The 12,083-nt window shown below is 42.5% G+C and overlaps 1 protein-coding gene across 1 annotated transcript; it reads left to right on the top strand.

Annotated features, from left to right (window-relative positions):
* Positions 1–201: 201 nt before the first annotated feature.
* On the top strand, positions 202–10,895 carry nvl (nuclear VCP like). Its single transcript, XM_030771189.1, has 23 exons — positions 202–395; positions 711–781; positions 906–958; positions 1,237–1,327; positions 1,559–1,619; positions 1,776–2,048; positions 2,428–2,563; positions 2,713–2,789; positions 2,968–3,102; positions 3,767–3,868; positions 4,118–4,235; positions 4,353–4,497; positions 4,869–5,109; positions 6,354–6,575; positions 7,076–7,180; positions 7,384–7,446; positions 8,150–8,269; positions 8,447–8,546; positions 8,993–9,099; positions 9,232–9,308; positions 9,507–9,613; positions 9,747–9,820; positions 10,753–10,895. Exons 1-23 carry the CDS (start codon positions 339–341, stop codon positions 10,795–10,797), a joined length of 2,580 nt encoding a protein of 859 aa, XP_030627049.1. The 5' UTR covers positions 202–338; the 3' UTR covers positions 10,798–10,895.
* The last annotated feature ends 1,188 nt before the right edge of the window (positions 10,896–12,083 follow it).

The following is a 12,083-nucleotide window of genomic DNA, read 5'->3' as shown; positions in this document are numbered from 1 at the left end:
TATTTACTCAGGCAAAATACAGAGCAGCTATTTATTTCACGTGGGCATCAAGAAGCGAAATTATGGATGTTTAACGTTACGTGCTCATAATATGTATATTGATTTTGGTATAAAGATCAGTTAATACCTTGTTGTAGTCAGTTAGCTTTTGTCTAGATTAACTTCAGTGCCTCTCATCCGTTTGATGCCAGTCTACTTAATTTTCAGATTCTGTGTAGCCTTTAAAAGCTCTGAATTTATTGAGGGTAGACGAAAAGAAACGTGAATTGGCTCCGGGCCCGTATGTGACTTAACTAAGAACAGCAGAATATGAGATAGAACTGAGTTAATGTCGAAAAATGAAGAACCGAGTTGGTCACGGGATAGATCATAAACTCAAGCAAAGAGTGGAGCAGGTAAGGACATGTTATTTATAAGCTGATACTCTTTATAATTTCAGCGTGTTGCAGTAAAGGAAGCCAAACACGTTATTTGGATCTGTTCGTATTGCTGCCCGCGTTAATTAGTTTTAGTTTTGGGACAGTTGCTAATGATCAGGCTTGGTAAAGAGGAAGATTGTTCTGTACTTTAAAGAAGCCAGGGGGCATAGTGTAGTACTTGCTCAGAGAGCAACCACATGCGAGATTTCAGGAACGCACCATAACATTTAGGACTCTTAAATCCAGAGGAAAATGACATTGTATTCTAATTAAAATGTTGTTCATCTATAGTACCTCAGTTCAAAGACCAGCCAATATGTGGATCTTGCAGATATGGCTGCAGATCTTCAGAGACAGTACAGGTGGGACATGTCGCTTGATTTTCATCATTAGGTTTTTTTTTATGTCCGTCTTATCACCTGTTTCAAAGAAACTGTATTCAGTTTTATATGTATATTGGTGTGTAATGTGTGCGTATATTGGCAGACTTGATTATGGTCGTCGAAACAGAACAGCCTTCAGGATTCAGGTGGAAAAAGGTGAGCTCTTCCCAACTCAGTAGGTTGGCCTGTAAAACAGTGTCTGTGTGAATTCAAAACCGAATATACAGAGCGCTTGTAGGTATCTGTATTCCTTTTTGCTCTCTTTAAATCAATTTTGTTTTGCCTATACAAGCCTGTAAGCAGTTTCTTAAGTACCACAGTAATTACTGGTTTAAAAGGTTGTTTAAGCTGTTATATAGTCTTTTAGCTGTACAGTCTACCCTTGACAGGGATGCTGTTAAAATTGCAGTACATTGTGTCTTTATTTTCCACAGTGCATAGTGTAATATGCAGTGAGTCTGGACTCTCATCCTTTGAGGACAAACACTTGGCCAAGAGAGCAAGGCATGCTCAGGAGGAAGACGAGTGAGTGGCTGTTATACTGTACTATCTGTACGCTCTGTCGCAAATAGTGTTTTCATTCTGTTCAAACCTCTTCAGTAGCCTTGTACCTCATTTCACATGTTTCCTCATTGCCATGTGGTCTTATCCCTTTAAAATGCATGTCATGTCACCAGGAACATTGTGCTTCCATTGCTCAACCAGGTATTAAGATCATCTGTCATTTCCTGTAATAAGGCTCATTTTTATTACCAGGGGTGATAGCAGCATCACAGAAGACACCTCAGACAGTGAATCAGACATTCCTGAACATCAGGCAAGTCACCCTTTAATCCTCCTCTCTGACCTCTCTGGCTGAGTTTAGAGTGTTGCTGTCCAGTGTGTTGAGTCAGATTAAACATAACCTTTCTGCCGTGTTCTCTTTTGATTTTGTTAACCATGTAATGATAATAACTGTAGTTTTCATTCACAGCACACAAACCACATGAACAACTCGCTATTATCCCTGTACCGCAAAGGGAACCCTGAGAGTGGGACTCCGGTCAAAGAACAGGCAGCCAAGAGCCCTAATCCAGCAGGCCCCAGAGATCAGCCATCTAGCAATGCCAATGCAGCAAGCACCCCTCACAGCTCCGGCACCGTGGTGTCAGGAGGCGGCTGGTTCATCGATAAGGAAGGAGACAAAGAGCCAAAGAACATACTGATTGACCTGTGTGAAGATGACCCAGCCAGCCCGGCCGACAATGTGTGTAGACTCATGAAAGACCTACTGTCATTCTGCATGTGTGCTCTTTAGAATGTCCAAAGAGATGAAAATGTAATTCAGTCGTCAAACGAAAAAAAGTTTCAAAAATAAGAAAAAACGGTATTGTCTCATGTTGTAAACTCTATCCCTCTTTTTGAAATTCCTTGAGTTAGTCATAATTATGTTTGTGCGTGGCCCCTCATCCACTTTGTCTTCTTACTGATAAAGAAAAGAGAAGAGAAGAAGTGCTGGCATTTCATAGTTTGTCTAAGTACAGTTGGGGAGAAAATAGTGTGAAAAGTTGTTATTGTTATTTTTTTTTAATCAGCGTTTAGCAGTCTACCGTGCATGTAGAGATGTCGTTTGATCTGTCTTGCAGAAGCTGACGGATGTATCGATGCTGGAGTCTGTGAAGAAGTCAAAGAAAAGCAGGCTGAAAAAAGGAAAGCGGAGGACTCAAGGGGAGGCAGAGGGAAATGACGCTGACATTGAGGCTCACATCATGGAGAAGAAAGGTGAAAGGCTTTTTATGACTGTAGTTATACAATACATAATATGACACTGTGTGTGTGTGTGTGTGTGTGTGTGTGTGCGCCGTATGAAAGTAACGGAGCCTATTCCTACATTTTAACTGAAATTCTATGCTTTTTTTATGTCTGTCAAGCCAGAAAAAAGGGTCCTGAACTTCAGCACTCTACTGTGAAATTTGAGGATGTGGGTGGTAATGAAGAAACCCTAACGGTAGGGTTGATTTATCGATCACTTTTGATCACCAAAGTGATGACTGTATAATCACTTGTTTATCACATTATATTTGACCTCAGAGCAATGATTGAAAAGATCCCACACACACACTGCCCCACAGTATGGCCATGAAGTGTTGTGTTTTGACCGTCTGTGTGTTTGCGTTTGTCTCCAGGAGGTGTGTAAGTTGCTGATCCACATGCGGCACCCGGAGGTGTACCAGCAGCTGGGGGTCATGCCCCCGCGAGGATTCCTCCTCCATGGGCCTCCAGGGTGTGGGAAGACACTACTCGCACAGGCTGTAGCTGGGGTGAGAGTTTACCACTACAATTGCAATTTGGTATTTGGCAGATGCTTTTAGCCAAAGCGACTTACAATAGGTGCATCAAGTGCATCAGTCAGATTCCTAATACCTCATAAGCAGAGATCACAGTAAGACTGAGCATTAATTTACCCCTTCGTATTGCGCCCCTGGAATACTTTGACAAACATAGATACAAGACACGTTTTTTTTTTTTTTTTAAATGTAAGGAAAGGGAGGTTAGGCAGTGGGGGACAGGTGGCTTGAAATCAGAGTTATTGTTCATGTTGAGGACAGATGGACTGTGCTAAAACGTTCTGTCTGTTTGACAGCAGAGACAGGCAGCTCTACCACGCAGTAGACCTCCAAGTGTTTTGAATGATTGTTCAGGGGTTAGGCTGCCCGAGTTTGGTGCAGTTGCTTGTCTTAATTCACTGGCAGATACCCATTGAAAACAAAAACTCTCAGTCAGATCTTTTCTGCTATACCGTACCTAACACTTTCCGTAATCCTGTGCCGTGACTCACTGAGAGCCTGTGGAAAGCCGTGATCTGCTTAGCATAAATTTGAGGCTGTGTTCCCATGGGAACCCAAAGCAATACACAGACCATTGACATGGACAGATCTGCTTCCTCATTGGCTGTTACAGACTGACCATTTTGAATGTGTGCAGGAGATGGAGCTGCCCATGCTGAAGGTGTCTGCTCCAGAGCTGGTTTCAGGTGTCTCTGGAGAGTCAGAGCAGAAGCTCCGTGAGCTTTTTGAACAGGCTGTGGTAAGTGATCTGCTCAGTCCCCGTATAAAGTCAGGCACTGATTGAAAGGTTCTTTAACCGCCAGATTCTTAAATAACGGGTTAATTTTTTTATTTGTTTCATCCAATGTAAGGTTGATCCTCTCGATTGGAATCTAGGTCAGGCGTGCACTGGTGGAGAAATAAGTTGTTGTAGCCCCTTTAAATCAGGCCTAAACACATCTCTGTGATGTTGAATGTTTTCTCTAATGATGCCTGTCCCCCCATGCAGAGCAGTGCCCCCTGCATTCTGTTCATTGACGAGATCGACGCCATTACTCCAAAGAGAGAGGTTGCTTCCAAGGACATGGAGAGACGTATTGTCGCCCAGTTACTCACCTGCATGGATGGTGAGATACAATTCTCCGAACCGTTTTTTTTTTTCTTCGTCGTTTTCATGTTATACATTTTTAATCAATATAATCATTCTCTCTCTCTCTTTCTCCCTCTCTCGCTCTCCTCTTAAGATCTGAATTCTCTGTCCATCACGGCGCAGGTTTTGGTTATCGGGGCTACCAATCGGCCGGACTCTTTGGATCCGGCCCTGCGCAGGGCTGGGCGGTTTGACCGGGAGATTTGCCTGGGCATACCTGATGAGGGGGCACGGTTCAGGTGGGCACCACAGAGACGAAACGGGAGTCAGGATGCCCAACATGTGACCCGTCAGAGTTTCTGAATAAACCCCTTGTGACAAAAGTTTTCAGTGATTATGAATGTCATTCATCAGTGCGAACGGTCTCTTTCTTTCTCAGCTTTGTTAATAGTCTCATTAGTCAGAAGAGGGGGGGGGGGTGTCATAACTGTCAATTTTTGCTTTCCCTGTTGCTGTAAAACTTGATGTGGTCAACTGAATCATGTCTTACACTTCTACTGTAGATGAAGTAATTAAGCCTTAATCATGTCCCTTATATGTTACTCAGATAGATTCACCTCCAAGCGTGTCCCAGCTTATATTCACTTGTTTTCTTTTCTCCTCCTTAAAGAATACTGAAGACCCTTTGTCGGAAGCTCACCTTGCCCGAGGACTTTGACTTCCAGCAGCTGGCACGGCTTACGCCAGGGTTCGTGGGCGCAGATCTGATGGCACTGTGCCGAGAGGCTGCCATGTGTGCCGTCAACAGGATACTGCTTCAGATGCTTCAGCCTGGCACACTGGTGCCATCCTCCACGGAAGCACCAGACGTCAAACAGTCAGGGGCAGCTCCAGAGAGCCAAGCGTCAAATGTCACCCTTAATCCACAGGAGACCACCAATACACAGTTACAGGAAGTGAGTGTCTTTCACCAGAGGGAGAGGAGGGAGAAGAGGGAGAGAGAGCGCGAACGCAATCATAGAGCCATGGTCCACATTTGAAGCTTTTTCCAAACTGAAAGTTTGAATATTTTCTGGAAAGGAGATTGAATCCCTTGAGAGACTTGGGGCGCTTTCACACCTGCAGCCTTTAGTCCGTTTGAATGGAACCGTAGTGCGTTTGACCCCTTGGTTCGGTTCATTTGCGTAGATCTGAATGCAGTAATCACATTCAAGTCCACACCAAAATATTCGGCCCGAAACCCCCAAAGAGACGTGGTCTCGATCCGCACCATCTGGTGAGCTCTGGTGCGGTCCCACTGGTGAGAAAGCAGCACGAACCAACCAGGACCAACCAAAAATTATCCAATAGCTACAAATCATGGGAATTGAGGGCATTGGATTATGGGAAGGATTGTAAGCCTTTAAAAGCAGACAACATTACTTCGGCTACACTAAAAAAGAGCCGACACTGGCCCTCTCTATTCACATCAGTGCTAAACAGGTGTAGGCTATGTTGAAGACCACAGGCATACCTGCTGGATTTTCGGAAATATTTTCAGCCGATGACATGTCACAGTTCAGGAGGATTAATGCGTGCCTCCTCTCGAACTGTCTTGATATGCACCTCCAGGCAACTCCGTTGCATCAACACATTATTTTCCAGCCTCATTTTCAAACTGTATCATTTGCCTAAAGTGATAAATGTAAATGATGTAATAAACGATGACCAAGGCCAAGATCAACCCACATAGTTGTCCCTCCATTGTGAAATTGGAAAGTGGTGCATTAATCTATTTCTGGAACATAAACACCAAAGTGACCAATGATGGAGCAGTCTGCTCTTCTTTTACCAATTTTGTTCCGTTTAGAAATAATGCCGTGTGAAACCGAACTGAACCTATGTTGTTATGCCACAATTTATTCCCTGCTGCGGACCAAAGCAATTGAATTACAGGTCTGAAAATGCCCTTGGTTTACTGAAACAGAATCTGTTTTGATATCTGTTTTCATATTCATCTACCGGTCCATTCAAAAGTGGGGAATTCCATAATTCAGGTATCCATATAGCTTATATGAACTGCACTCAGGTATCTTCAACAGGGGAAGAATGTCTGATGAGATGCCTTTGAGAAAAGGTCATTTTGTAGGATCTTATAGTTCAGTCCTTTCTCCAGCAGGGGGAGCTGTTGCAGTTGTTGTCCCTTTTGAAACGGAGTGAGTCTCTGAGTGAGGAGCAGCTGGCTGGCCTCTGCATCCTCATGTCGGACTTTCAGGCATCTCTGTCCAGCGTTCAGCCTTCAGCCAAGCGCGAGGGCTTTGCCACCGTGCCTGACGTGACCTGGGATGACGTGGGGGCTTTGCAGGACATTCGAGAGGAGCTCACCATGGCCATTTTGGTAAACTCCCTCTCAACACTGCACCTCTTCCATAACCCAGATTAGACAATTGACTTGTATGTCTGTTCCTCCTGTTTGTGTCACGGAGGAGTGAATGTTTAAAGTCACTTAGGCTCAAATTGGTTATCAGTGATGGAATGATTGATTTAATGTTTGAGTTATTTTTATCATTTTAATTGCAGGGTAAAAACTTTGGGGAAAAGTAGTCAAAAATGTATTGTTATATTAACAAGCGACAAGTATATGAAAGCGAAAATGTATTTAAGTAGAGCTATCATAAAAAAAAAAAAGCATTCAAACACATTTTCTTTGAAAAGTACCGTACTGAGTTACTTAGCCTGACTGTTGAGTCCTGGTGTCAGTGAAACTGTGTACAGAGTCGGCTCTGTTTAAACCAAAGCTTTGAATGTAACCATTGTATGGACGCTGTGAATAGGGGTTGCATGAGGTCAGATTGCAGCATGACTCTGTGTGTCTGTGTCTGTTTGTCCAACTCTTAGGCCCCTGTTCGCAACCCTGAACATTTCAGGGCTCTGGGTCTGACTGCCCCTGCAGGGGTGCTGCTGGCAGGACCTCCTGGCTGTGGGAAAACCTTGCTGGCCAAAGTACTCCCCTTTTCACAATCTTCTTCCCTGAAATGCACGGTTATGTCACACTTACATAAGTATATGGGTTTATGTTATAGAAATTATAGCTTCTGAGATGGTTTTATAGCACAAATGTTGCATCAGAGTTACTTCTGTGGAATCAGAGACTTGTGGCTTAAGTCTTATCTGGTAATTAAAGCAATGCTGTTTTTTTTATACAGGCTGTAGCCAATGAGTCTGGGTTAAACTTCATCTCTGTCAAGGGCCCAGAATTACTGAACATGGTGAGAAGGTTTTTTTCCCCCCTCATCTTTTTCTAACTGACAGTTAGTCTCAGTTCTGAATGTGTTGCTACTTAAAGTTCCTTTGACACATTTAACCTGGTCTTCATGACAATTTATTCTCCAGATCAGTTTATCTATTCAGAAAAACAGCAGCAGGGTTACTGTGACCTATATTGGACACATTCTGGCAATAGTTGTATATATGTGTAACCTGCATGGAAAGTTATAACCCAAAGTCTTTGTGACAGGTCTGGTTTAATGAATGTGAGATCATGTCTTTTACATTAACAAAGAAAACATGGTCCTGGAAAGCAGTTTTTTTTTCAGAGCTGATGACAGTTACCCAGCTCAACAGCCTTGTTCATTATTTAGTTAATTGGAGTGCATTGAAGGGTCAGTTACATTTTACCGCAGGGGAACATCACGATAGGGTTGCATTGTGAGAATGAATGACAGCACACTCTCGAGTAACAGTACACATTTCCCTCACTGCCCTCGAATACCGGGACATAGCATTGCAGTGTTCTGTTTTAGCTTGTCACTAGTTTCACCTGAAGGATTGATCTAACTCAAAGCATGGAAATGTTATTATGTAGATACCAGTTCTTTGCAGCAAATCACCTGATACAAAGATCTGAAGGAAATGTATCCAGTGTCTTTGTTGGTTTAGTTTTTTTTCACCATGTGCATGTGTGTTTTTCAGTATGTGGGAGAGAGCGAGCGGGCTGTCAGACAGGTGTTCCAGAGAGGCCAAAACTCCGCCCCCTGTGTCATCTTTTTTGATGAGATTGATGCACTGTGTCCTCGACGCTCTGGTCACGATGTAAGAACCACAGAACATAATGTTTCATCTTATCCAAGCAGTCTGTGCATAAAATCCCTGTAATACCCCTGTGGAAATATGATCAAATGATATGTTTGGTGAAATAAAACAATAGGTGGGACAAAATCTCCCTTTGGAGAAGACTGACCAATGACTAATGTGGTGTGTCTCCCTTAGTCAGGGGCCAGCGTTCGCATTGTTAATCAGCTTCTCACCGAGATGGACGGGCTAGAGAGTAGACGGCAAGTTTTCATCATGGCAGCTACCAATCGGCCCGGTGAGGATCTGGCAGGCTACTCTCCTCAAATATGTGTCAGACGTCTGGTATTTGTGCTAAAGAAACAGCCTCTGTGAAAATTCAAGTCTCAAGTCTTATAGTTTCCTCAGTCTTAAGGAAAACTCATTAAATTCAATAAGGAAAATTTATTTTAAAAATTAAATTATCACATTCTATTTGAAACATGTAAATATATAGAAAAAAGCTAAGGCTCCATCACTGTGATGTATTTCAAAATGTTTTGAGTTATTGGATTTGATGTGAATCCATGTACAACATTAGCATGTATTGCAGCAGTAGTTTAGAGTCATTTTCAAATTCTGTTGCTGAACACGTGTGGTTGAAACAAGTGGTTTTACACTGGAATAAGTGGGTATAAAGCAACATTAAACAGTGTAGTAGGTTGGTAACCTGCGGCTTACCTCCTGACTTTATTGTGGTTTCAGATATTATAGACCCTGCGGTTCTCAGACCTGGACGTTTGGATAAAACTCTGTATGTTGGATTGCCACCTCCGGCGGACAGACATGCTATTTTGGTCACCATCACAAAGGTAAGACTGCATTCTTGTTCACACTGCTTTTAAACCTACAGAGATGACGTTTTTTTTCTTTTTTTAACTTAATGAGGCTTGTATCACATGCATATTGTGTTTTATTGACTTTTAAATCTCTCTCTGTTCCAGGGTGGCACTAAACCTCTGTTAGAAGCGGATGTAAATTTAGAAGAAATTGCCTTTGATGCACGCTGCGACTGTTTCACGTAAGCACCATAGATACTGTGGGGAATGAAGAAATTTTCTGGCCTATGTGCTTTCTTCTTGGAAAAACAAGCAGCAAAAGTGTTGTATGGAAGTCAATTTTTTACCTCCCTAACTTTGTAAGATTCACCTCTCCCCCCAGCAGATGTAAGCTACAGTATTGTCTCAGATTGAAGTTCTCCCTCTCTCTCTTTATGCAGTGGTGCTGATTTGTCTGCTCTGGTGAGGGAGGCCTCAGTTAATGCTTTGAGAGCCAACCTGTACTCACACTCTGCCTTCAGCTACACAGGTAAACATCATCACAAATGTCATCATCAGCCATCAGTACAAGATGTTTTTGGGTTTTTTTCCAAATGTTGACAATTTTAACATTTTGAAGGTTAGTGTAGGTCATTAAAACTTCTCTCTTAACACAGGTCATAACCCCTGTTCTGATTCAGTGAAAAACATTCGGGTTAGTAGACAGAACTTTGAAGATGCTTTCAAGAAGGTCCAACCCTCTGTTTCCAAAAAGGTGAGTTTGAGTGGAACAAGACAGAATTTGAACCTCTGGAGTGATTTATCATATACATATATGTGAGATAATATGCAGCTAAATAATTTGCCACTCTGTTCTCAGACATTTGGGCTGTGTAAGAACACAAGAATGAGAGCCAAGTTATTTTTGACTATCTTTCTAATCAGGAATCATCCGCATTCATTCAGATAGTGCTGTCGTTCCGACTCGGATTACACACCTAGCCTTAGCAGCGGTGCTATGCCGGTGTGGGTGCTTGTGTGTTTCTGTGTACAGTGCGTTTGATGTATGTGTGGTATTTGCTGTAATCTGATCTTCGTGTTTGTGTGTTCAGAGATCTGTCCTCTGGCACTGTGCACTGATGCTCTTTTCCCCCAGTGTGCTCATTACCTGTGAACATGCCGTGTGACAAGGGCTCTTTAACAAGCTGACAATTCTCAGAGAACTGTCCTAAGATCTCATCCCCACAGGCCTTTACCAGCTAATGTCACATTTGCCACGCTCGTCTTGTTAACCTGATGCATATCGATTGCTAGGTGAACCAGTCTTTCCAGTCTTATCCAGCTTATGCCAAAAACCCATTTCCTTATTCTTTCCCACGCTTCGGCAGTGCCGCTGGAGGGATGTGATGCGTAGAAAAGAATTTTTTCACCAAGCCACTATTTCTGCAAATTTGTGAAATACCTGAATGCATTTGGTCTTCTGGCATATGGCCAATATTATATGTGTCAAAGTACATTATGTGGGTGGAGTTCACATATGTTATAGCACTGATACTGTGAGTGTGCTGTGAGAAAACCCTTCTGTATGAGTCTGTCTCATAGAGTTAACGCATCTCCATAAAAATGCCCAGCACTCGGGGCAGCTCACTGTCTGATTTGATGTTGATGGTGGTTGGTTGTTTTTTCCTTCTGTTTGTTTCTCTCCAGGACCAGCACACGTATGAATCACTCAGAAAATCTCTGACCAGATAGGAAAAGCTTGCTGGTGTTGGCCAAAGTGTTTCCAGAGTCAAGGAATAAAACATCCTTCTACAGTGAACCATGAGGGAATCCTAAAAACAAAAAAAACCAAAATGTATTTTTTTTTAAACTCTCTTCTGTTTAGTGGCCAAAAGAAAGCAACAGGGCTGCTTTTGTAGTGGTTTTTTAATACTTACGTAAAAGAACATATAAAATAAATACCTAAAGGATTTTGTTAATCCCTCTTTTGTTTGTTTGTTTGTTTGTTGTGGCAAACAATTTTGTGCCCTGCTGCATGTTGAAAGTGTAAAGTTTCCCCAGCCTCTGTGCGGTTTACAGACATAAGAATGTGCCGTAACCACACCCTTTGAGTCTGTAAATATCGCATGCAACAGTGAGAAGCTCACACTGCATGCTGCTAACTCTTAAAACGTCCCTGCTTTACTCCTACCTAATGTGATTCTGTATTTTTTGAGTAGGCAATCATAAAAAGTAGACATGCTAATTGAATTAGTTTAATAAAACCAGACCAACGTAGTAAAGCAGTTCTGACAGACGGTACAGATGAGTATTGGAACCACAATGTTTCTTTCTCCAAAACAGCATTTCCAACAACATGATACAGATTTTCAGACATGACTTGAGCTGTGTTAACCAACTCTGCCCTGTGCAGAAGGTGCATCCCAGTCGGTGGCTTGTCCTGGCTGGGTTTAATACTGAAAACGGTAATTATTCTAACTTTTTTTTTCTTCTGATGGACAGCTTTACCTCAGCCAAGGAGGTCATCAGTCTGTCCTCTCCACACAAATCTGGAGTGATTCAAACTGAGAGGAAGATCATTCATTTAGGCTTTTCACATGAAGAACTTTTCACCACAGTATAATTTTAACATGAGTGACAGTATGAGTGGGTTTTTCTTCCCTCCCAGACTGAGGTAGCGATGCCTTATTAATAGAGGAAAGAAGCACCTTAAGCGGAGTTGTGTTGGCCTGCTCTGGAAATGTTAAGGACACAAGTGAAATGTTTTCAGGCATCAGGTAGAGGCGATGAAAATCTAATGGAAATCCAAGTGAATCCAAAGCCAGAGGACAGGTGAGTCAGGTTGTGTGCTGTGTTTTAAACACTGTGATTGAAAGAGGAGGGACTCTGGGATGGCTATGAAAGTCAATAAATTTGATGTGGACCAGAATGTTCTCGTCAAACATTCCTATGGTACCAGGAACTACAACCAACTTAGATTAAAGAGCAAAAGAACATGAGTGGGACGGAAAGATACAAATGATTACCTTGACTAAGAT

Source organism: Chanos chanos, chromosome 4 (genome assembly GCF_902362185.1).
Source record: "Chanos chanos chromosome 4, fChaCha1.1, whole genome shotgun sequence".
Taxonomy (NCBI): domain Eukaryota; kingdom Metazoa; phylum Chordata; class Actinopteri; order Gonorynchiformes; family Chanidae; genus Chanos; species Chanos chanos.
Note: the sequence above shows the minus strand (reverse complement) of the source record. Positions and strands in the feature narration are given on the sequence as shown.